At 40.6% G+C, this 23130-nt stretch overlaps 1 protein-coding gene across 2 annotated transcripts in view; it reads right to left on the bottom strand.

Moving 5' to 3' along the window:
- exoc2 (exocyst complex component 2) overlaps positions 1-23130 on the bottom strand; it is a 116647-nt gene that overhangs the window by 32389 nt on the left and 61128 nt on the right. For both annotated transcript variants that reach the window (XM_057840893.1, XM_057840894.1), the window contains exons 20-23: positions 20829-20890; positions 20685-20751; positions 17465-17581; positions 853-994 (exon numbers count right to left, since the gene is read on the bottom strand). In XM_057840893.1, the coding sequence (XP_057696876.1) occupies positions 853-994; positions 17465-17581; positions 20685-20751; positions 20829-20890 (388 nt within the window). The remainder of the gene's footprint in view (positions 1-852; positions 995-17464; positions 17582-20684; positions 20752-20828; positions 20891-23130) is intronic.

Raw genomic sequence — 23130 nt, 5'->3', positions numbered from 1 at the left:
AAGAATCGGAAATTTCGCACACCTCTAATCGTAACCCACTTTTTGACTCCATTAGTTCTCTTGAGTGGTAGATCGGGGCACAGTTGACTTGTCTTTGTTGATTTAATGCTGTCTTCTCTGCTATAATAATAACTAACACGGCCCCGTGTTCAATACAAAAACCCCCTACCACAACAAAACAAGTAGGAACAAATATTCACATAGGAACTAAAGTTATACAACATAAAATATACTATATAAATGAATACTACATCACATTTGTAAAATATAAACACATAATAAAATAAATAATAGCCCATTTAAATAAAATAAATTGAAATGAGCTAAAACACCTGTAATTAAATAATAAGAATAATACCTAGATCCTGCTTACACAATTAAATTTATTAATTTCTGTGTGGCGCTTTAACTTGAGATAATCCACCAATAAAGCTTTTGAAAAACGTTCATAAGAAAAAAAATGATTCATTGAGGCATTTCATTTGTAAAATACATGATAAAATCTTTTTCATTGGGATTGCTTTTATCTTTAGCAAAGGACTTCTTTTTTTTCTTTCTTTCAGAAAGAAAGCTGACCACGACGCGGGGTCTGAAAGGCAAATTGTTGTTAGATTATCTTTAAATACCCGCTACTTTTTGAGCAGAATTCTAGCTTTGTATAGGCTAATTTTTCTATTGTTGAAAGCAGAAAGGTGTGTAATAAACAACTAGCACATTTATATTTTGCATTTTGTTTTCTTCCTGTAACGAAAATGAACCGAACCGTGACCTCAAAACCGAGGTACGTTCCGAACCGAGATTTTTGTGTACCGTTACACCCCTAGTTTGCACAGTACTCAATGATAAAAGTACCTGTGGGAGATGGACAGTCTCTCCAGTCAAAGTAACCAGCGTAGATACCCGGCTCTAGAGAGCCAGCGATCGGGTCAGCTCTCCTTTCGATATAGGCATCAAATAGTTTTTCGTCCAGTTCCCGAATAGCCACTAAGCTCACCTGCAAGGTGGAAAACAGCGATAGAGGTGTTTTGAGTGAAAATTGAGAAACTACTATTTGCAGTAACAATGAGAAAAAAAAGTTAAAATGAGCTCTCATTTAAAGTCTTGATTAGGAGGCATGGCATATTTTAAGTATAAATCAGCAGTTTTCAAAGCATCGGAAAGTTAGCCTCCCCTGTAGAACTGTGGTCCCCAACCTTTTTTGCACCATGGACCGGTAAGACATGGGCCTTTTTTTCACGGACCGGCAATGTGTGGCAGAAAATTAAAGTAGATATAAAATAACAGCACGGGGCTAAAAACAAACCTTAAGTGCAGGGAAAATGTCACCATACGCTGAATTAGGCCTGAACGATACTGGAAAAAAAAACCTATCATTGCGATTTTTGGGCGTTTTGCAATATATTCAGATGTTATATTGCGATACTTAAACTAGAAGAATTTTTGACCAGATAAATTGAATAGCTCTGTTTGGGATAGGCCTGAACGATATTAGGAAATACTAACACTGCGATAAATATTGCCAAGGCTCCACACTCACAGTGCTGGCCAAAAGTATTGGCACCCCTGCAATTCTGTCAGATAATGCTCAATTTCTCCCAGAAAATGATGGCAATTACAAACGCTTTGGTAGTAATAGCGTCATTTATTTTGCTTGCAATGAAAAAACACAAAAGAGAATGGAGAAAAAAAAAATTAATCTATCATTTTATACAAAACTCCAAAAATGTATTGGCACCTTTTGAAAAATAATGTGATGCTTCTCTAATTTGTGTATAAAAAAAAAGCACCTGTTACTTACCTGTGGCACATAACAGGTGGTGGTAAAAACCAAATCACACTTGTAGCCTGTTAAAATGGATTAAAGTTGAATCAACCTCTGTCCTGTATCCTTGTGTGTACCACACTGAGCATGGAGAAAAGAAAGAAGACCAAAGAACTGTCTGAGGACTTGAGAAGCAAAATTGTGAGGACGCATGGGCAATGTCAAGGCTACAAGTCCATCTCCAAAGACCTGACTGTTCCTGTGTCTTCCGTGCGCAGTGTCATCAATAAGTGTAAAGTCCACGTCCCTGTGGCTAACCTCCCTAGATGTGGACGGAAAAGAAAAATTGCCGAGTGATTTCAACGAAAGATTGTGCAGATGGTAGATAAAGAACCTTGACTACCATCCAAACAAGTTCAAGCTGTCCTGCAGTCCGAAGGTAAAACACTGTCAACCCTTACTATCTGTTGGCGTCTGAATGAAAAGGGACACTATGGTAGGATACCCAGGAAGACCCCACTTCTGACCCAGAGGCATAAAAAAGCCAGGCTGGAGTTTGCCAAAACTTACCGGAGAAAGCCAAAAACGTTTTGGAAGAATGTTCTTTGGTCAGATGAGACAAAAATAGAGCTTTTTGGGAAAAGGCTTTACCATAGAGTTTACAGGGGGAAAAAACGACACCTTCAAAGAAAAGAACACGGTCCCCATAGTCAAACATGGCAGAGGTTGCCTGATGTTTTGGGGTTGCTTTGCTACCTCTGGCACTGGACTGCTTGACCATATGTATGGCAATATGAAGTCTGAAGACTACCAACAAATGTAGCATAATGTAGGGCCCAGTGTGAGAAAGCTGTGTCTCCCTCAGAGGTCATGGATCTTCCAGGAGGACAATGACCCAAAACACACTTCAAATAGCACTATAAAATGGTTTGAGAGAAAGCACTGCAGACTTCTAAAGTGGCCATCAATGAGTCCAGACCTTAATCCCATAGAACACCTGTCGAGAGATCTGAAAATGGCAGTTTGTAGAAGGCACCCTTCAAATCTCAAGAGACCTGGAGCAGGTGGCCCAAGAAGAATGGTCTAAAATTCCAGCAGAGCATTGTAAGAAACTCATTGATGGATACTGGAAGCGGTTATCTGCAGTTATTTTGCCCAAAGGTTGTGCTACCAAGTATCAGGCTGACGGTGCCAATACTTTTGTCCAGCCCCCAAAAATTATATCATTATCATTTTACACAAAACTCCAAAGTTTTGTGTATAATGATAATGATATAATTTTTTTTCATTCTCTTTTCTGTTTTTTCATTGCAAGCAAAATAAATGAAGATATTACTACTGAAGCATTTATAATTGCAATCATTTTCTGGGAGAAATTGAGCATTATGACAGAATTGCAGGTGTGCCAATACTTTTGGCCAGCACTGTAGTGTTTGCATTGGTTGCACCTAACCTTTTTTCTTAAGGTGCACCAGTACAAACATTTTTCATTGCATCACATTTAACGCCATACTTTTAATCACTCTCAATACCATTCATATAATTCCTTCATTCATTCATCTTCTCAACCACATGTCCTCACAAGGGTCATAGGGGTGCAGGAGTTTATCATAGCTAACTCCAGGTAGAACGCGGGGAACACCCTAAACAGGTTGCCAGCCAGTCGCAGGGCAAATATAGACACACAACCATTAACTCACATACTCACACCTACGGAAAATTTGAGGTGTTCAATTAGCATACCATGCACGTTTTTTTTTTGGGACGTGGCAGGAACCCAGAGAAAAGGGGCCAGATCAAAGCCACAAACCTGTCAATCATCGTTATCGTTAAGTACCAAACGCCAAATGCACTGGTGACCAAGAAAAACAGTTTGGTAACACTGCCTAGCAGGAGGGAGGGTGAGAGACTGTGGCGCTGTACAAGCATTAAGCAGAAAAACATGAATTTTTTTTTTTCATTAAACACCCAATCCTTTTCACCCGACTCTGATCCTTTGAAAAATGGCGCAATCGCCCCGATTTCCAATGACGTGATCGGATCGGGGACATCCCTAATTTATACAATGCCTGTTAATCCAAGGATCCAGGATCTGCAGACTTGCTGCTTTCATATAGTAAAACAAAAGTTTACATGTTAAAAAAACACAAAAATAAACAATTGCACGGCCTGCGATACGACCACTGCACATGCGCACATTGCGATGGCGATGTTTAAATGATATATTGTGCAGGCCTACGCTGCATAAACTTTTTTTTAACAGCCGTTTGATGACAAATATCCTTGGTCGCAGGCATAATGTGTAATCTCCAATCGTAAAAGCCAAGAAGGCTTTAGCAATACGGTTCGCCACGAGGTATGATGCTCTCAGTGCATTCGCTTTTGTTGCCTCCTTTGCTAGCCTTTAGCCACATGTTATGCAGAATGGACTTGGTTGTTGTAGGCTCTTCCTCTGGCTCAGCAGGTGGCCTTTTCCCCGTAAAAAAGCTGTCCAAAGACGTCGCCGCCAGCAGCACACAGTCAACAGCAGCTAGCGTTACTATTTACATTGTGTGACGCTAGGCTGCAAACACCCCAGTAAGGGCGGCCAACCATTAGAGGGCGACGTACACACATCTCTACTACAGATGTGTCAAGAGTCACAGGCCAGATTTCGGTCGTTAACAAATTATTCAGTATTTCTCTGTGGCCCAGTAGCAAATGTGCTACGGCCTGATGGTTGGGCATCACTGCTCTAGAGGACATCTAGTAAAAAAGCTGGACTGCACTATTTAGAGATGCAACATCGGCACAGGTTAAACCTAAGAAACTAGACTACTCTTGTTTATTGAAGACAATTTACTAGGGATGTCCAAATCCGATCACGTGATCAGAAATTGGGCCCATCGTGCCATTTTTCAGAGGATTGGAATTGGGTGAACTGGATCGGCTTTTTATTTAAAAAATATATTAATGTTTTTCTTAGTGCTGTCAAGTTTATTGCGTTATCGGGCGGTTATTAATTTTTTAATTTAATCACGTTAAAATGTTTGACGCATTTAACTAGGGCTGAAGCTATCGAATATTTTAGTAATTGAGTAATCAACTGAAAATTCTATCGATTAATCGATTAATCGGATAAAACAAATATATTTTTAGGTGAAGAGCAATTATAAATATACATGAGAAAACGAGTCATTTCATCTAATCTTGAACCATTTTCAGTCAATCAATGTCTTTATTTTCGATGTATATTGTTGAAAACAGCCAACAATTGCATCTCAGATGTAACTAGAATTTTAAAAAAAAGACAAATTCCCTGCTTTCACTCAAAAAACCATTAGATCTTATTAAAAAAAAATATATATATATATATATATATATGTAGGAGATAGTGATTGGTTTGACATGCACCCCCCCCCCCCCCCCGTGTATTTGATTTTCACTAGTGTTAATACATTTTTGTGTTCTGTCAAATTATTTTGTGTTTCCGCATTGCAATTGAAGTCATCGTTTCTGAGACTGAAATTTCCGAGGGCACGAAAACGCACCTCGTGTGATTTTGGAGGGGAGAGAAAAAGAGAACGCGGTTGTAAACTTGTTGCTTGTGGGCGCAACAACAAAGAGAAATAAAAGTTGAAATCTCTAAAGATACGCTGGCAGACTTCTTCCTTGTGTCGAGCTGCAACATATTTCGCGAGCTAGCCAGGAGGAAGGGCTTTAAGGACGAGCGTGAGTAAGCGTTTGTGGATTAGCATCGTTAGCAGCTAGCGCTTGCGGCTAATGCTAACGCGCTTCATGCTATCGAAGAAATCCCTTTCTCCAATTACGAACTTGGATCTTTGTTATTGATAAACCATCCTCTGGACACCCAAGATGGATTCGGGAGCATTAAGAGACAAAGTCACCAGCACACTGTGTCGGCTGGATTGGGACCAACTGAGAAAGGTTGGTGACTTCCTGAAATGTTTCTACGGGTTCGATAATGAAGAAGAGGAGAATATCAAGACACTTACCCGGAGAGAATTAATGAAAATGATTGAAAATAAATTGGACAGAACGGAGCAAAGTCATGAGCAGGAAGAAATTGTCCAATTAATTGAAGAACTTTTATTGTTTATGGAAGAGTCTGTCCTGATAAACACTGCTCGTGAACGGAGTGATTCCTCTCACTCGACTGCAACGAAGCAAAAATATGAGGAGCTGCGGGGAGAAATCAAAGCATTGGAGGAAAAACTCCAAATAGCTGACGGTCTGCCTGCTGCACTCCAAAATCCTTCACCAGCAAGAATACCAGAGGTGACTATCCGCAGGGAATTTCGTATCTGTGGGCAAATAGGTGAAGGTGGACAGCGTGACCGGCTGTCTTACACCAACTTGCTCCATCAAATAGAAGTAGGACTCCGTAAAGGTCACAGTGAATCCGAAGTGATTGAAGCAGTGATCAAAGCCATCTGCCCAGGGCTAAAATTACGAGACATGCTTGAAATAAAGACTGATTTAATGATCCCCCAGTTAAAAGTCATACTGAAAGGACATTACAGAGAAGAGGACACCTCGGACCTGTACCAGAAATTGATAAACATCTCTCAGGACCCGAATGAGTCCCCTCAAGATTTCCTGTTCAGGGCCATTGAACTGAAGGACCGGCTCCTGTATGTATCCAGAGAAGAACCAGCTGAGCACTACAATGCAGCTCTGGTCAAGAGGAAGTTTTTGAGGTCAGTGGGTACAGGGCTACTAAATGACAACATCAAGTTCCAGATCAAGCCACTCCTCGACAACCTTGAGGTGACAAACGAAACACTTATTGAGCGACTCAATGAAGCAGCGAACCTGGAAGCCGAGCATCGGAGCAAGCTAAAGAGAAACAGTAGCAAGGCCCCCAGGATTAATGTACTGACAACTCCAGAGGCGCTGCAGGCTGGGCCACAGAGCACCTCAACGCCGGGCACGGTGGGAGTCAAGGAGAAGCACAAAATGGGACGGACTTCACCGGACGTACACGCCTGCGTGGCCGAACTAAGAACCGAACTGGCTGAGATGAAACAGATGATGCTCGCCTCCTTAAGTACATATAACCATCAACCTACGAGGAGATCAGCTGACAACGACAATGCTGGGAGGAGGAGAGGCTGCAAGACCAGCCAGAACAACGGCGTTGGAGACCACTGCACCCACTGCTACAAGTGCGGCTTATCGGGTCACATTTCAAGAGGATGTCGGGTGTCACGTCGGCTGCAGGGAAACGACGGGGGGCCACCGCCACGGGACCAGCAGTGACCCAGCCAACTCATCAGGAGTCCTGCTACTGTCATCACTGTCGAGGGGAGGAACAACGGGATGCACCACTCCAGACTTGTGCAGGCTGCTCTTCCGCGATGTACTGCTCTAAAATGTGTCAGCAGCAACACTGGCCAGAACACAAACGCGCATGTAAGACGGTAAGACTGGTTGAACAGTATTTGAGTGAGAAAACTAAAAAAAAATGGTTATCAAACATGGGTAATGTCAACACAATGTCAAACAAGAAAGAGGGAAAACTTGTTAAACTTATTGGGAGACGCAAAATGGTCAGGTGCACTTTTGACAATGTACCACTTATTGCGTTGTGGGACACTGGTGCACAAGCTACAGTAATCAACGACAGATGGAGAAAGGAAAAATTACCTCACACAAAAATTAGAGGGATAGAGGAACTCTTGGGATCAGAGCCTCTTGATGGCCTGGCAGCCAATCAGACCAAAAAACCATTCATTGGGTGGGTTCCTGTAGAATTTAAATTAACTGGTGCTGAGGTTTCAAGTTCTAGTCTGTTGGTTCCTGTACTTGTCTCCAGTGACCCAAATGTAGCTCAGGACACCATCATTGGATTTAATGTGATAGAGGAAATAATCAATGAACAATTGAAACAAGGTCCAATGATGAATGATTGTACAACGAACATTGTCAGTAGTGCTTTTGACATCGATGTGGTCTCTGCGAAAGCATTCATTCATTTACTACATGCACGCGAAACAGCTAATGAAGTGACTCAAGTGAAAACGGGAAGAAATAAAATTGTGTTGAGTCCTCGTGTAGCGACCACCCTTCGCTGTCGGACACGCATACCGGTTGACGAGGACACCGCAATGGTATTTAGCCCGGACTTGAACCTAGGTTTGCCAGGAGGACTTCACATACAAGAAGTGCTGTTTAAAGCAAAAAGGGGTAACTTGACCACTGTCCCGGTAACCATCACTAACACCACAGGCCATAGCATTACTATAAATCCATGTTTTGTTTTGGGGCATATTGAAGGGATTAAAGCAATATACCCAGCAGCCCTACAGTCAGTGAGCACACCAAGACCTGTCACCTCGGCAGATTGTAAAGTTTCACCACCACCTGCCAGTGGCACAACGGAAACATGGGATCCTCCGGAAGTGTTAGACCACCTAACAAATGAGCAACAATCTGTAGCGAGGGAAATGCTCAAGCAAGAGTGTAAAGCCTTTGCTCGGGATGAAAATGATGTAGGCTGCATTCCTGCCCTTCGCATGCATATTTCTCTTAAAGATCAAACACCAGTCCAAAAAACCTATGTAAGTGTGCCTAAACCACTGCATCAGGAAGTTAAAACATACCTGCAGGACTTAATTAACAGAGGATGGGTAACAAAGTCGAAGTCATCTTATTCGTCACCCATAGTCTGCGTGAGAAAGAAATCAGGAGAACTCAGACTTTGTGTGGACTATCGTGAACTAAATCGCAAGTCCGTGCCAGACAGACATCCTATTCCCAGGATACAAGATATGCTTGATAGTCTGACAGGTAGTTCATGGTTTTCTGTACTTGATCAGGGTAAGGCATACCATCAAGGGTTTTTAGATGAAGAAAGTCAGCCGCTCACTGCATTCATTACACCCTGGGGTTTGTACCAGTGGGTGCGTATTCCATTTGGCCTAGTTCTGCACCTGCAGAATTTCAAAGAAGCATGGAGGAGTGTTTGTGGGGGTTACGCGATGACATTTGCCTTCCTTACCTGGATGACAATTTGGTTCACAGTAAATCGTTTGAGGATCACATTGAACATGTGCGAGCAGTTTTACAAAGATATCAGAAGCATGGTGTAAAACTTACTGCAAAAAAATGTGAACTTTTCAAATCAAGGGTCAGGTTTTTGGGCAGGATGGTTTCAAAAGACTGTTATGGTATGGATCCAGCAGAGGTCGCCCCTGTGTTAGCCCTCAAGGATAAACACCCCAGGACTGTAGGAGAGGTGCGGCAAATCTTGGGCTTTCTGTCTTACTATAGATCATATATTCAAGACTTTTCACGCATTGCGAAGCCATTATACGAATTACTAGCAGTCTCTTCAACAGCATCCCATGTGTCTGAATTAGAGACACAAAAGAAAACAAGAAAAGTGCAAAATAAGAAAATTCAAGGACAGTTGCCATCGGCTGCCTTGATTACCTGGACTGACATTCACCATCAGACTTTGTGTTGCCTGGTTGACAAACTGGCTAATCCTCCTATCCTGAGCTATCCAGATTTAAACCAACCATTTGTTTTACATACTGATGCATCTCAATCGGGACTAGGAGCAGTCCTCTATCAGCGTGTGAATGGCAAATTGAGGGTTATTGCCTACGGGTCAAGGACGTTAACACCGGCGGAGAAAAATTATCATATGCATGCAGGCAAGTTGGAGTTTCTGGCGCTAAAGTGGGCTATCTGTGAGCGGTTTCGAGATGACTTGTTCCATGCACCCTCATTTGTGGTTTACACAGATAATAACCCGCTCACTTATGTGTTAACAACAGCAAAATTGAATGCCTCTGGTCAGCGTTGGATAGCGGAATTAGCAGATTTCAATTTTACCATAAAACACAGACCTGGCAAAACAAATGCTGATGCTGATGGTTTATCGAGGATGCCTGTTGATTTTGAAGACTATATGGGCCGTTGCACACAGTCTGTGAGTCAGGAGGTAGTCACAGCTACACAGCAAGGCATCTTGGTTCAGCACGCAGAACAAACTCTGATGTTTAGCGCCATCTCCCTAAATGCTCTCCAGCAACAAACAGAGTTGGAGAGATTTTCGGACACTATTCAGCCAATTCCCAGAGACGAGATTTGCCGAGCTCAGCGTCAAGACCCGGTAATTGGAAAAATATACAGTCATGTGCATCAAAATAGGAAGCCAACGGCACATGAGTTGAAAACGGAGAGCTCTGAATTCAAGGCTTTGGCCAAAGAGTGGGCAAAGCTTAAAATCAGAGAAGACAGGACTTTGGTGAGGGTAACTCAAAATAAACAACAATTGGTTCTCCCTTCAACTTATTACTCCCTTGTTTTGAAGGAACTGCACGAGCAAATGGGCCATTTAGGTTCCGATCGGACATTAAATCTTATAAGGCACCGTTTTTATTGGCCGAAAATGCAAAGGGACGTTGAGCATTTTGTCATGAATGTATGTGAGTGTCTAAAAAAAAGAAAACCAAACAGACCATCACGTGCCCCATTGCAGAGCATTGAGACCACTCACCCGTTTCAGTTAGTGTCTGTTGACTTTCTCCATCTGGAACAATGTAAAGGTGGTTTTGAGTATATTCTGGTTGTTATGGATCATTATACGCGTTTTGCTCAGGCATATGCAACCACAAACAAATCGGCAAAGACGGTGGCAGAGAAACTGTTTAATGATTTTTGCCTTAGATTTGGTTTTCCAGAAAAGCTTCACCATAACTTAGGGAGGGAATTCGAAAACAGGCTGTTACAACACCTTAAAGAACTGTGCGGTCTGAAGGGGTCTCACACAACCCCATATCACCCTCAAGGGAATGGGCAAACAGAAAGATTTAACAGGACTCTGCTCTCTATGTTACGAACACTCACCGAAGAGCAAAAAACAGACTGGAAGAATCACCTTCCTAAAATGATCCATGCTTACAATTGCACTGCTAATGATGCCACTGGCTACTCCCCATTTTTCTTGCTTTTTGGGAGATTACCCAGGCTTCCTGTCGACCTTTTGTTTGGCATTGAACAGGCAGGAAGCACGGGTTCCTATCAAGACTATGTGGATAGATGGAGAGATAGGATGTCCAAGGCTTACCACGCTGCTTCTAAAAAAGCAACTCAGTCCGCTGACCGGGGTAAAACACAGTACAACAAGAAAATGTATGGTCCACCACTTCGTGTAGGTAGCCGTGTTCTTGTAAGAAATGTGAACGAGAAAGGTGGGCCAGGGAAAATACGCTCCTATTGGGAAGATAATATCTATGTCATAAAGCATCAAAAGGGTGAGGACAGTCCAGTGTTTGAATTAGAACCAGAAGGTGGCAAAGGCAGAACAAGGGTTCTTCACAGAAATATTCTATTGCCATGCGACTTTCTTCCGTTAGAACCGGGTGACAACCAGACTGTCACGAAAGTGAAAATGACGCTCGGGCCTGCAAATAAAGTTAATTGATCGGGCTCGGGTCGGGCTTGATTTTTTAGGCCCAAACTAAGGGGAAAAAAAAAGGACATACGTATTCATACAGTCAATGGGACTGAACATACAATTATCCTGCTTCATGTGATGATGTGCGATAAATTATTTCTTACTGTTAACGTACCAAATCTTATTTTATTGTCCTGACAGCAGGCTGTATTTCTTTGCACGGACATAAGTAAACTGGCATATTGACGCATTCACAAATCACACGATCTGTAAATTCGCTGTCAACAGACCCGTTGCGTTCTACTCGCTGAAATGGTGTTCGATTTCGCGGTGAGGGTGGATTTTAATTCCTCATAACTCCGTATGATCATCCCGCATTCCTCCTTCGTGAAGTAAGGTGCCCGTGCCATCGTCACAAGTAGTGTTTGACTCTGGTCTCCGCCCCCTTTTATGTGAACGCGCAGTAACTCTGACTGGGTTGACACAGGTTCGACTAATCAACCTCATAATCAGCGTCGTAGCACCGACTGACCACAAACTAGACAACCAGGTTTTGTCAACTCCGGTTACCCGCTGGTAAACTGGATTACTTCTGGGGAGGTTGAACTCAGTTCCTAGTATAGGCCACAGATAGGATTTTGAGTTTTTGCAGTGTTCAAAATAAATGTATGATACAGGCTGTATTGGAGCACATTAGGGACCACTTGCTACTTGGTGTTTTATCCAGCAATGACTACTGAGCTAAAATTGATAGTTAGCATTATTGAGTTTTTATTTTACAACCTCATCACTCCACAACGCTATGTTATGTTAAAGCCTGTATGAAAGACACGTTAGCCACGCATCGACAGTGGTCATAATTAATAGAAACCCAGCCCTCCGCAGGGCTAACGTTACGTGAGCTAAATGTTAATCTTATGTATTAGCGCTTAGCGCTCTACTGCTTTAAGATGGCGGCTGTTTACTAACGCTGCCCAGACGCGGTCGAGTCTGTCACTTCGCATCTAGTTCAACATACATGTGATCTCTATGAGACTCATCAGACGCTACCTACCTATCAACTAGCATCGTGCGGGCTAGTATTTAGCAACGTCGGCGTTGTTTGTTGCGGCTGTCGGCTGATGTAAGTTTTTTATTATTTTTTTTGCTTCTTCCTCTACGCACGTGACATCAGCGCGTTGTCCCGCATTTAAAGTAGTCCGAGCAAAACGTGATGCTTAGAGCTGTCAAACGATTACTCGAGGTGAATAAAATTACTCGGATCAGTTTTTAAACTCGAGTTACTCGAGTTGCTCGAGTATTCATTTCAGCTCTACATTTAACGCATGCGCAGAATGACCCACTCATGCATTGCCTGAAACAGATTACAATGATGCCGTTTTTAGAGAGCTAAGAGGCAGAAAAAGGCAGTGGACACAGCGTTCATTGGACCGCGCCGTTTATTGGCATAAGCTTCGGTAACTCTTACACAACAAACATAAGTATCATTTAGTGAAAGCACAACAATATTCCTATCTCTAAAAATCAATAATGTTCACAAAAAGAAAAGCTGGCATTCCCAATCAAAACAGCTATGCGAAAATACACATAAAACTTACTCAGACTTTGGTCAGAGAATAGTCAAACATTTCGTTTAGCTCAACAAATACACTGGATTGCAATATTTAGTCACAATATACAAACTATCAGAGGTCTCGTATGTTGTGAAGCCAGCACTCAAATGACCGCGGATGGAACAGTAAACAGGGACAAAACACACTCATTGGCTTGATTTCTAAGTAATTTAAAACTTGCCATTGACACCTTGTGGTGTATTTCAATCACTACCTTACGTAGTTAAAGACACTGTGGAAGAACAGCAGGGAGCCCATGTGATGTCACCGCTTGGCGACGTCAACAATGACGAGCTACTAGTTTATTTTTTGATTGAAAATTTTACAAATTTTATTAAAACAAAAACATTAAGTGGGGTTTTAACATAAAATTACTATAACTTGTACTAACATTTATCTTTTAAGAACTACAAGTCTTTCTATCTGTGGATCCTTTTAACAGAGAGAATGTTAATAATGTTAAGGCCATCTTGTGGATTTATTGTTATAATAAACAAATACAGTACTTATGTACAGTATGTTGAATGTATATATCCGTCTTGTGTCTTATCCAGGGATGTCCAAACTTTTTGCAAAGGGGGCCAGATTTGGTGTGGTAAAAATGTGGGGGGCCGATCTTGGCTGACGTCCTTTACGTAGAACAATATATTTAAGCAAATTTTAGCAAGCCGTTCTGTGTGTCACATTTGCTTTATTATAGGGCTGCAGCTATCGAATATTTTAGTAGTTTATTAATCGATGGACTAGTTTGTTCGAATAATCGAGTAATTGGATATGGAACATGAAAAATTAAAACACCTGAGCTGAGCCTCAAACGATATATAAATATATATATATATTTTTTTATGAGGATCTGTGTACAACAAAAGAACAATTGGCTAACTTGGATAGAAAAGTCTGCTAGCTTAAATGCTATAAAATGCTAAGTTTTTTTTAAACATTTTTTTAACAATGCTCTTAACAAGTGGTTCAGACACATATTCCCACAAAAAACGGTGAAATATACCTACAAATTAAATTAAGAATGCATTAAAAAAAACATTCGCTCAAACAAAAACTTAGCTTATGTTGGTCTTAACAGGGAGCAGTTGGATTCAGCCATGTGAAAAGAGGCAGACCAGAGGGCATTGTATCCACCCTCATCAGTAAAATTAAATGCAAACACTTTTAAAATCAACCATTACAATGCCACTTCAATTAAACAAATACTCAAAGAAACAAAATTTAGTTTGAATATTTTTTTCTAAACGAATACTCAAGTTAATCAATTAATCGTTGCAGCACTACTTTTTTTTTTTTTTTTTTTTTAATTAATCATTTCAACAATTTTGCAACTAGCCTTTGTGGCGTTCTCTTTCGACTCTTGGGCTCTTGCGAAATACTGCTGCTGTGAAATTAAACTAGCTTCAAGTTGCTTCAATTTCTCGCTAAGTATCTACCCTGTAATCTTGTCCTATCGTACATGTCGGCGTGTCTTGTTTGGTAATATCGCCTCATATTGAACTCTTTAAAAACAGCGACTATCTCTTTGCACATGAGGCAGACACAGTCGTTGCGTATTTTAGTGATGAAATAGTCCAGTTTCCACCTATCCTTGAAGCGCCAGCCGTTGCAGTCAACTTTTTTTTTTTCTTGATTGTCGCCATTTTATAAAATTGGGAGTAAAGGGTCACAAGTCGTAATGTTGCTTAGAGTGCTGCTCCCTTTTAGTGGGTAAATGAGGAGCAGCATTTAGTGTGTAAGCTACTTCATATGCTTGTAGCAGTACTGCTGACCAAGGGCCAGACGTTATTTATTCTATGAGAGAGGCTGGGGGCCGGATGAAATCTGACCACGGGCCACATTTGGCCCCCGGGCCGGACTTTGGACATGTCTGGTCTTATCTTTCCATTCCAACAATAATTTCCAGAAAAAAATATGGCATATTTTAGAGATGGTTTGAATTGCAATTAATTACGATTAATAATTTTTCTAGCTGTGATTAACTCGATTAAAAATTTTAATCGTTTGACAGCCCTAGTTTTTCTGTTTCATGCTCGGACCACCTCTCACCCTCACCCCCACTGCTTTTTTTGGTCACCAGTGCAGCTAGCGGTTAGCACTTAAAGTTAATGATGACTGACAGGTTTGTTGCTTTGAACTAGCGAGAGAAGGATCAGGGGCCGTTTACATGGTGACTCTCCAAGAATACGAAAAATTTCAAATTGGCATTTGCGTCTCCATTTGAACAATGTCGCAATTCTGCATGTAAACGACGTAGTATTCATGCCAGGCCCTAAAAGGCTGTGCAGATTTACAGGGCGACAGAGAATGATGCACTTTGACCCAAACAAGCTCCCTCAGCCCGGAAAAAAATATGCCCGCCCACTCGACGCAATGTCCTTTTTCTTTTCTTCAAAAAGGCACAAAAATTGAAACGTTCAACATAGTTAATATAAAAATATTATTAAAACAGTAAATTAAAGCCGACATTCCGCCATATTTGCTGTTTTTAATGTTTAGTAGCACCACTATGCACGCCCTATGTGACGTGTACGAGTGCTGACGTTAATGGCGCGGTCTCGCGCCGCAGGAGCCTTTGATATGCATGCCAAGGAAGCCCCCCTCAAACCCCCGTAATCGGATTCTTCCACTTTGGGGGCAGGATTCAGAATTTTTCGTCTTCGCCTTCCGTCTTCGCCGATACCATATGCACGCGAGGCGAGTTCGCTACTCAGTCATTGCATCTTTGTGTCGCGGAGTTGCCATGTAAACTGCCTCTCAGTCGCTCTACGATCAAAGGCACGAATGTGTTAATCATCGTATAGTTAATCTTTGTTGTCGAGAGGCTGTTATCAGCAGCGTGAGTGTCAAAGCTTGAGTGTATTTGAATGGACTAACTCAACGAAGCATTTAATAAAGACAAGCAGTTTTCTATGTTATTCTTTATGTAATTTTAAAAATAATTCACATTATGAAAGCGGCACAGAGAGACAGTGGTTAGCACGTTGACCTCAAAGTTCAGGGATTGTGGGTTCAATTCCGGCTACGGCGTTCCTGTGTCAGGTTTGCATGTTCTTTCTGTGCTTGCGTGGGTTTTCTCTGGGCTCCTGCCACATCCCAATAAACCATGCGTGGTATGCTGATTGAACACTCCAAATTGTCCATAGGTGTGAGTGTGGGCGTGGATGGTTGTGTGTCTATATGTGACCTGCGACTGGGTGGCAACCTGTTCAGGGTGTACCCTGCCTTCTGCGTGGAGTTAGCTGTGATAGGCTCTAGCATCCCCGGGACCCTCGTGAGGATAAGTACTTCAGAAGACGAATGAATGTTATGGAGAGATTAAAAATTAAAGGTGATACAATGAAAAACGTGGGTGCGTCTACATTTTGTGCTGGCACACCTTAAAAAAAAAGTTAGGCACACCAGTGCAACTAATGCAAAAAGTAAGTGTGAGGCCTTGGCAATGTACTGTATATCGTAATGTCAATTTTTTACCCCCAATATTGTTCAGGCCTAATTATATATATATTTTTTTATTTTTAGGGGCTAAAAGGTAACAAAATTATCCAAAAATACAACTCAGGGCCTGGACAACTTGCAATCATTAATGTAAGAATGAATTTCAAAAGTTTATCAGGATGTTTTGCAGGAAAACCTGAGGCCGTCTGTCAGACAGTTGAAGCTAAAAAGAGGATAGATGCTGCAACAAGACAATGATCCAAAACACAGAAGTAAATCAACTGCAGAACGGTTTCAGAAGAACAAAATACACGTTCTGGAGTGGCCAAGTCAAAGTCCAGACTTGAACCGCATTGAGATGCTGTGGCATGACCTAAAGACATCCCAGGAATCTGCCAGACATCCCAGGAATCTGACTGAACTACAGAAGTTTTGTAGAGAAGAATGGGCCAAGATTAGTCCTGATCGATGTGCTAGACTGATCTGCAGCTAGTGGAAGCATCTGGTTGAAGTTATTGCTGTCTTGGGGGGGCACAAAATATTAAATGTGATGGTTCACTTACTTATTTTTCCCCCCTCTGCCAATGTTTGTATGCTATCCTCATTAAAATATGGAAATCTATAAATGTTTGGTGGGTTTTAGTTAGAGCAGGCACTGTTTTTTTCATCTGTGTGGTTTTGACAAAGATCAGATCACATTTGATGGTGATTTTATGTAGAAATGTGAGAAATTCCAAAAGGTTCAGATGCTTTTTCATACCACTGTATAACTATAAGGGTTTTTCAATTAATCAGTGTTTCTCTACTTGTAAATACAAGTGAAGTAAAATTGCTTAATGTTGTCTTGGTGGGTTACCTAGCTTACTCTCATTCCTCCTTGCTTACTTACTTACTTTTTCATACCACTGTATAAATTTTAGACTCTGCAACACTCCCGGAAAAATCAGATGAGGAAGTACTGTAAAAAACAGTACTGTAAGATATTTGGATCTTTTGCTCAAATAAATAATTACGAAAAAAAAATCAGTATCTGAACGGGACTCAGTATCAGCAGATTCTCAAAACCAGGTGACTTGGACTCGGGTGCAAAAATATGAGATCGGCACATCCCTACAATTTACTGTAAAGTTAAAAAACGTTTTCAGTTTTCTATTGTGTTGCTAATTCTGTGGTAGTATAAAATTGTAGTGTGAAAGTGCAATTTTAAAGTGTAAGATCCCGAAAGATGAGACTGACCCTTGTAATCTTCTCAGTGCCTGTGAATCCATGTTTCTCAAAGTGATCAGCTAGGTTGAGGAAAGTGTGTCGCTCCAAATAATTGCAGTTACTCAGGATGATGAGTAAGCGTTGTTCCTACAAAACAAGAAACATACTATACATAAAACAACCATCGGATGCTTGCATAAATATGACTAAAAATGTAGCAATGAACCGGAACTTTAATGTAGAATACCTTTCACTTGGTTTCTCTTAACATATCAAAACGTTTGTATTGTTTACACTTAAATTAGCTGAGACTTTGGGGCCTCTTTCAAAACTATTTTAGCCATATAAAAATACTATGTATATTTTCTTTTGTCTGTACATCAAGTGTCCTGCCATTAGCAAACAACGTATGGAAAATATTTTTGCAATGCATGCAGACAGTCATTCTTTGATTGTTGCTTTTTTTTCATCAACAATGACGATAACGAAAATATTTCTAGACGAAAAATCGTTTTCAGGACGATGAGATGATAACGAGCTAAAAACATTTCTCGAGAGACTAAAACATAACGAATGAATGTCAGTTTTTGTCTTACAACACGAAAATGCGACATAGTTTCCATCATATCTTCGTAACGTGTGATATTTTCTCATTGTACGTGTAGTTAGTGAACCTGCATCGTAGTAGTGTTTGGTTGTGAAACTGATACGTGTGGCGCCCCCCACTCCCTCTCACTCATTGGTGTCCTTTAAGCTAGGCATTTCTCCAGGCTTGTGTGTTTTAAAACACATTGTAAGATTTGCAATGTGGCTTTTGCCTTTAAATGTCTGTGCTCAGTGATCATCACACACTAAGTGTAACTCTTATCGTTAGCATTAGCAGTAGCTTCAGCGTGGCGAGCGTCCTCTTAAAGCTTACAGTCCGTTCTGTCCAGGTTGGTATAATCTACTAAAAATAATGCAACTGATTCCTTGCTGTGTGTGTGTTAACATCGGAAAAAGTGATGCATTTAGCGGTTTGAAAATAACTTAGCAGTTTACATCTTGACTGCTCATGATCTAGTGCTGGAATGGAACCTAGTTTTGATTATAACGAGTTGAATATATTTTTCAAAATGTATACTGGTTAAATTTTTGGAAAACATTTTTTTTATTGGCTAGAACCTTTGAATTTTTGCAGACGAAAATTCTGAGCATACCTCGACAAAAACGACGAAGACAAACCCATTTTGAAACTGCAATTTCTGGAGAAATTACTCTGGGTCTTTGCTATGTGGAGATACAGATCTTAGCCCTGCCCAGGTTTGTTTGGGGACATTTTGGGGACAATATCAGGTCACTTCATGTTGATTTGGGGACATTTGGGGGACACGTCCTGGTCATAACAGGTCACTTCCTATTGATTTGGGAACATTTCGGGGACATGCCCAGGTCATATGAGGTCATTTGGGGGGGGGGTGTCCTGGTCATCTAAGGTCATTTGGGGACATTTGGGGGGCGTGTCCTGGTCATATGAGGTCATTTGGGGACATTTGGGGGGGGGGTCCTGGTCATATAAGGTCATTTGGGGACATTTGGGGGGCGTGTCCTGGTCATATCAGGTCATTTGGGGACATTTGAGGAGCGTGTCCTATTCATATCAGGTCATTTGGGGACATTTGGGGGACACGTCCTGTTGATATCTGGTCATTTCCTGGTGATTTGAGGACATTTGTTTTTTTGCCATTGAAAACAAATAGGAAATTTGGACGTCCATGGCCGTCAATGGCATCAACTTAGATTCGCGTCAATGGAATCCAAGTACAATAGCATCAATAGAATCAACAAACATGGCCGTCAGTGGCAATAAACAATATTAATGCCACTGAAAATGAATGGGAAATTTGGACGTCCATGGCCGTCAATGGCATCAACATCCATATCAATAGAATTGACATACATGGCCGTCAATGGCATCAATGCACTGTAAACTCTATTGAAAATTCCAATGGAAGTGAATGGAAAATTACCCATTAAAAATGAATGGGAAAGTTTTTGGCAAATTTCTGGGGAACCCTAAATTTTTTCCAAATTCTGTATACAACTTTTATACCCCTCACCGTCCTGGAATTTTTTATGTCCAAATTATGTGATTTGGAAATTTTTTTAGAACTAGATTCATTTTGAGTTTTTTTTTTTCAAAAAAATTGGTGCAAAATCAGTGTTTAAGGGCAAACGGAAAATTTTTCGGTGCCGTTCGAAAAATTCCCTGCGTCGCGTGAAAATACCGGTCGTTTCGATATTGGAACGGTGCCGATAGGTTAAACGGTTCAGGCTGTGCGGTGCGCCAAAGAAATCCCATTAAAAAAAAAAAAAAAAAAACAGAATAACACTATATGGGTCTTTTCTAAAGACCCAGATAATGAGTAAAATAAGATATATATATATATATATATATATATATATATAAAGACTAATTGATGAGATAATTATTAAGATGTTTATTCTATGCTTTAATAAATTACTGCTCGCAATGAAGAGAAGCTTTGCTTATCATTGCTCACATGAAGAAATGCTTTGCCTTTAAGAAACTGGTAGGATAAGAACAAGCATTTGAAAATGATCAAAGATGAAAATTGGGCAAGATGAAAATTAAATGGGCAGCCAAAAGCAACACTAAATCGTTGTTTAAATTGATTTCCATGTGTAATTTGGGTAATCAAAGAGTGGGGTATGAATATGAAATGTGTTTTACTCACACTGCCTGCTAAGACACAAAGGGTCAAAAGCCATTCAGAAAATATTTTTCACAGTTTTCTTGTTTAAGTGTGGACCAATTGTTAAATTTAAAAAAATATTAATCCAATTCCTTACACATTAATACTCCAAGTATTTAGATGTTTCTTGTCTAAATAGAGACATGCTCCTTTCCTTCTGTGAAAAAGCAATATTTAGGGTGGGGAAACCCCATCTGCCCTTGGCCAACGTCCCTTTACCAGAAGCACTCGACCTAACAAGTGTCCTCCTCTTCCTCTCCAGCACCCAAAAAAAAAAAAAAAAAGAACATCTTCGAGGACTTACAGGAAAGGAGGATGTACTACTATTTGTTTTTTGTCCACAGCCCAAAAAAATAGGTTGATAACATTTTGTGGTTTAAATGATTCCGATATGGTTTGACAGTATCTTGCATTCACCATTTAAGGGACATTTAAAGTGTTTACATTTAGTGATCACATGAAGAGTTTCAAATAATAAAGGCAATCATGCTTACAGATGTTGGATTGCAGCACGCCTGCATGTTGTTAAACCGATCCGGAGAGGACAGATCCATGGAAATGCTGCAACATACACAGATGATACTCAGCTGCACAGCAATAACTGATATATTGTGTATAAAGTGTTTCCCAGAACTTACGGAGATGTAGTCAAGTCTCTATCTTTGCTTGTGCTAAGCTGCTCCAGTGAGTTGATAAAAACCTAACATAGACATGAACATTGTGGTCAAGCATATTAGCGACAACAGATGACAAGATAAGACTTTCTTTCCACTAGCTTTCACTGGAGGCGGACGCACTCCTCGTTACTCCTCTACCCTGATTGAGCAGCTCAATGGAAGCCCACTTGTCCCGGTGATACTTTTACAGATGGGTATATGATGAACTGGGAGGGGCGAATATTCGACACCAGCACCCCCAGTCAAAATGAATTGGACATCTATTGCCGTTGCCAATGTTGTCACTAGCGCATTACGTTATTGCAATCTGATTACTTTCTTTCAGTAACGAGCAATCTAACGCTTTCATTTTTCTAAACCAGTGCTCTGAATAAAGTTCATTTTCTTAGTGTCTGTGTGTTACTTTTTTGTTATTGCGTTATAATCTATGTAGAATGAAGAATATTGTAGTCATGTACAAAGAGCATTTTGAATAAAAAAATGTCAGAAAAGTTACCACTACATGTTAGTTTCCATGGTAACCGCTCATAGTTACTTCCTGTTTTGGTGTTTTGTTTTAGGACTGAGAAAGGCATGTGGAACGAGGGTGCACATTCGAGCCGAGTTTAGTCACCATTTGAGATGTAAGAGGGAATGTTGATCTGTATGCATCCAGGAATGAACGTGAGTATTTTTCCTTCATTCTGGAGGGTTCCAGCGATAGGTTGGAGCCGCTATGCGCAGCCTTTCGTAGCTTTGCCGTTGCAACTGCGGGTAGTCGGTGAGCATTGTTTACATCATATTCGTCTTGCACATTTATGCCGTGAGATGACGTGTTCGTTTAGCATCTTCGGGATGTGTTGTTAGTTTGATTGAGTGTAAAAAATGATAATAAAGTAATCAGTTAAGTAACTACATAACTTTTTTGAGGCATAATCAGTAGGAGAGCCGGGCGGTATACCGAAAATTTACCGTTACCGAAATTCTTCACGATGACCGACGTAATTTTGACCATATCGGTTAATTCGGTAATTTAATAAAACAAGAAAATATAGTGTTTTCATCACGCTTTGACTCTGTGTTGTTCGGCTATGTTCATTCCCCTTTAAGAAAGCAGTCAGTATGCTTACGTATAAAGTCACGTGGTTATAAGGAACTCAAACAAACAGAAGCTCGTTAAGCTAAAGCCAGCGGCTAACGCTACAAGCAAACATGATGTGGTCGGGCTTAAGGGAGCTTCGCCAAACTTTCACCCGACATTAAGTAGACTCTTGGCGGCCTCCAAACGGGCTTTCACCCGCTTTCCTCCGTGGTTCTCACGATTTCAGGAGAGGGTGCTTTCTACTGGACACAGGCTAACACTAGCGGCTAATGCTATAAAGTAAACGTGATGGAGTTGGATAGTGGCACTAACCTTGTCGAAATACCTGAACTTAATGAGTGGATTGGGCACGGACTGCATCTAGCAATTAGTATGTCGCGTTATTTTGTATCTGTGTGTGTGTGTGTGTGTGTGTGTGTGTGTGATTTATTTGATCTTTGAGGGTAAAGCATTCAGCATAAATTATAATGCAACAATGAAGCCAATATAATATGACCATTTAATGGCCACAGCTATTTTTCTGTATATGCTTACTTCATTCTGTGTCATTACTGCCATGATAAAATCTGAAATGTTTCATTGGCAAAAGAGCAGTATAGCTTTAATGTGTGTGTGTGTGTCTGTGTGGGGGTGCATGTATTAAAGAATGCTCTGGGGGGAAAAAAACCTGAAAACTTGAAGTAAACACTTGTGTTGAGTAATTATGTCACAGCAGCCATTAACAATAAGTTGTCTGTTTGAAGTGTTTTGTTCAAACTGTAAGTCATTTGTGTAACAATGACAAGTTTGCACAGTCGTCGTATTGATTTTCATAATCATCATAATCATCATAACGTTCATAATGATCATAATGTTGTACATTGTTCAAGTCATACAAGCTGTTACAAATGTTCATACTTGAATTCTTATGGTTTACAAGAATTTTTTATATACTTAATGTTTAGACTGCATGTACAATTGTTTAACTATGTTAAATTGAAATCAGGTAAATAAATCAACGAGAAACAGTTGATTTGTGTTTCACGCATTGATTCAGATTTTCAGATTCTGTAACAGTCCGCTTTTTTATCGTTATCAATGTAAATCTGCTCAATTTACCGCGATACGCAATTTAGTCCATATCGCCCAGCCCTAATCAGTAGTTAAATTACTTTTTCAAGTAATTTGTGACAACACTGGTGG

Source organism: Corythoichthys intestinalis, chromosome 7, assembly GCF_030265065.1.
Source record: "Corythoichthys intestinalis isolate RoL2023-P3 chromosome 7, ASM3026506v1, whole genome shotgun sequence".
Taxonomy (NCBI): Eukaryota; Metazoa; Chordata; class Actinopteri; order Syngnathiformes; family Syngnathidae; genus Corythoichthys; species Corythoichthys intestinalis.
Note: the sequence above shows the minus strand (reverse complement) of the source record. Positions and strands in the feature narration are given on the sequence as shown.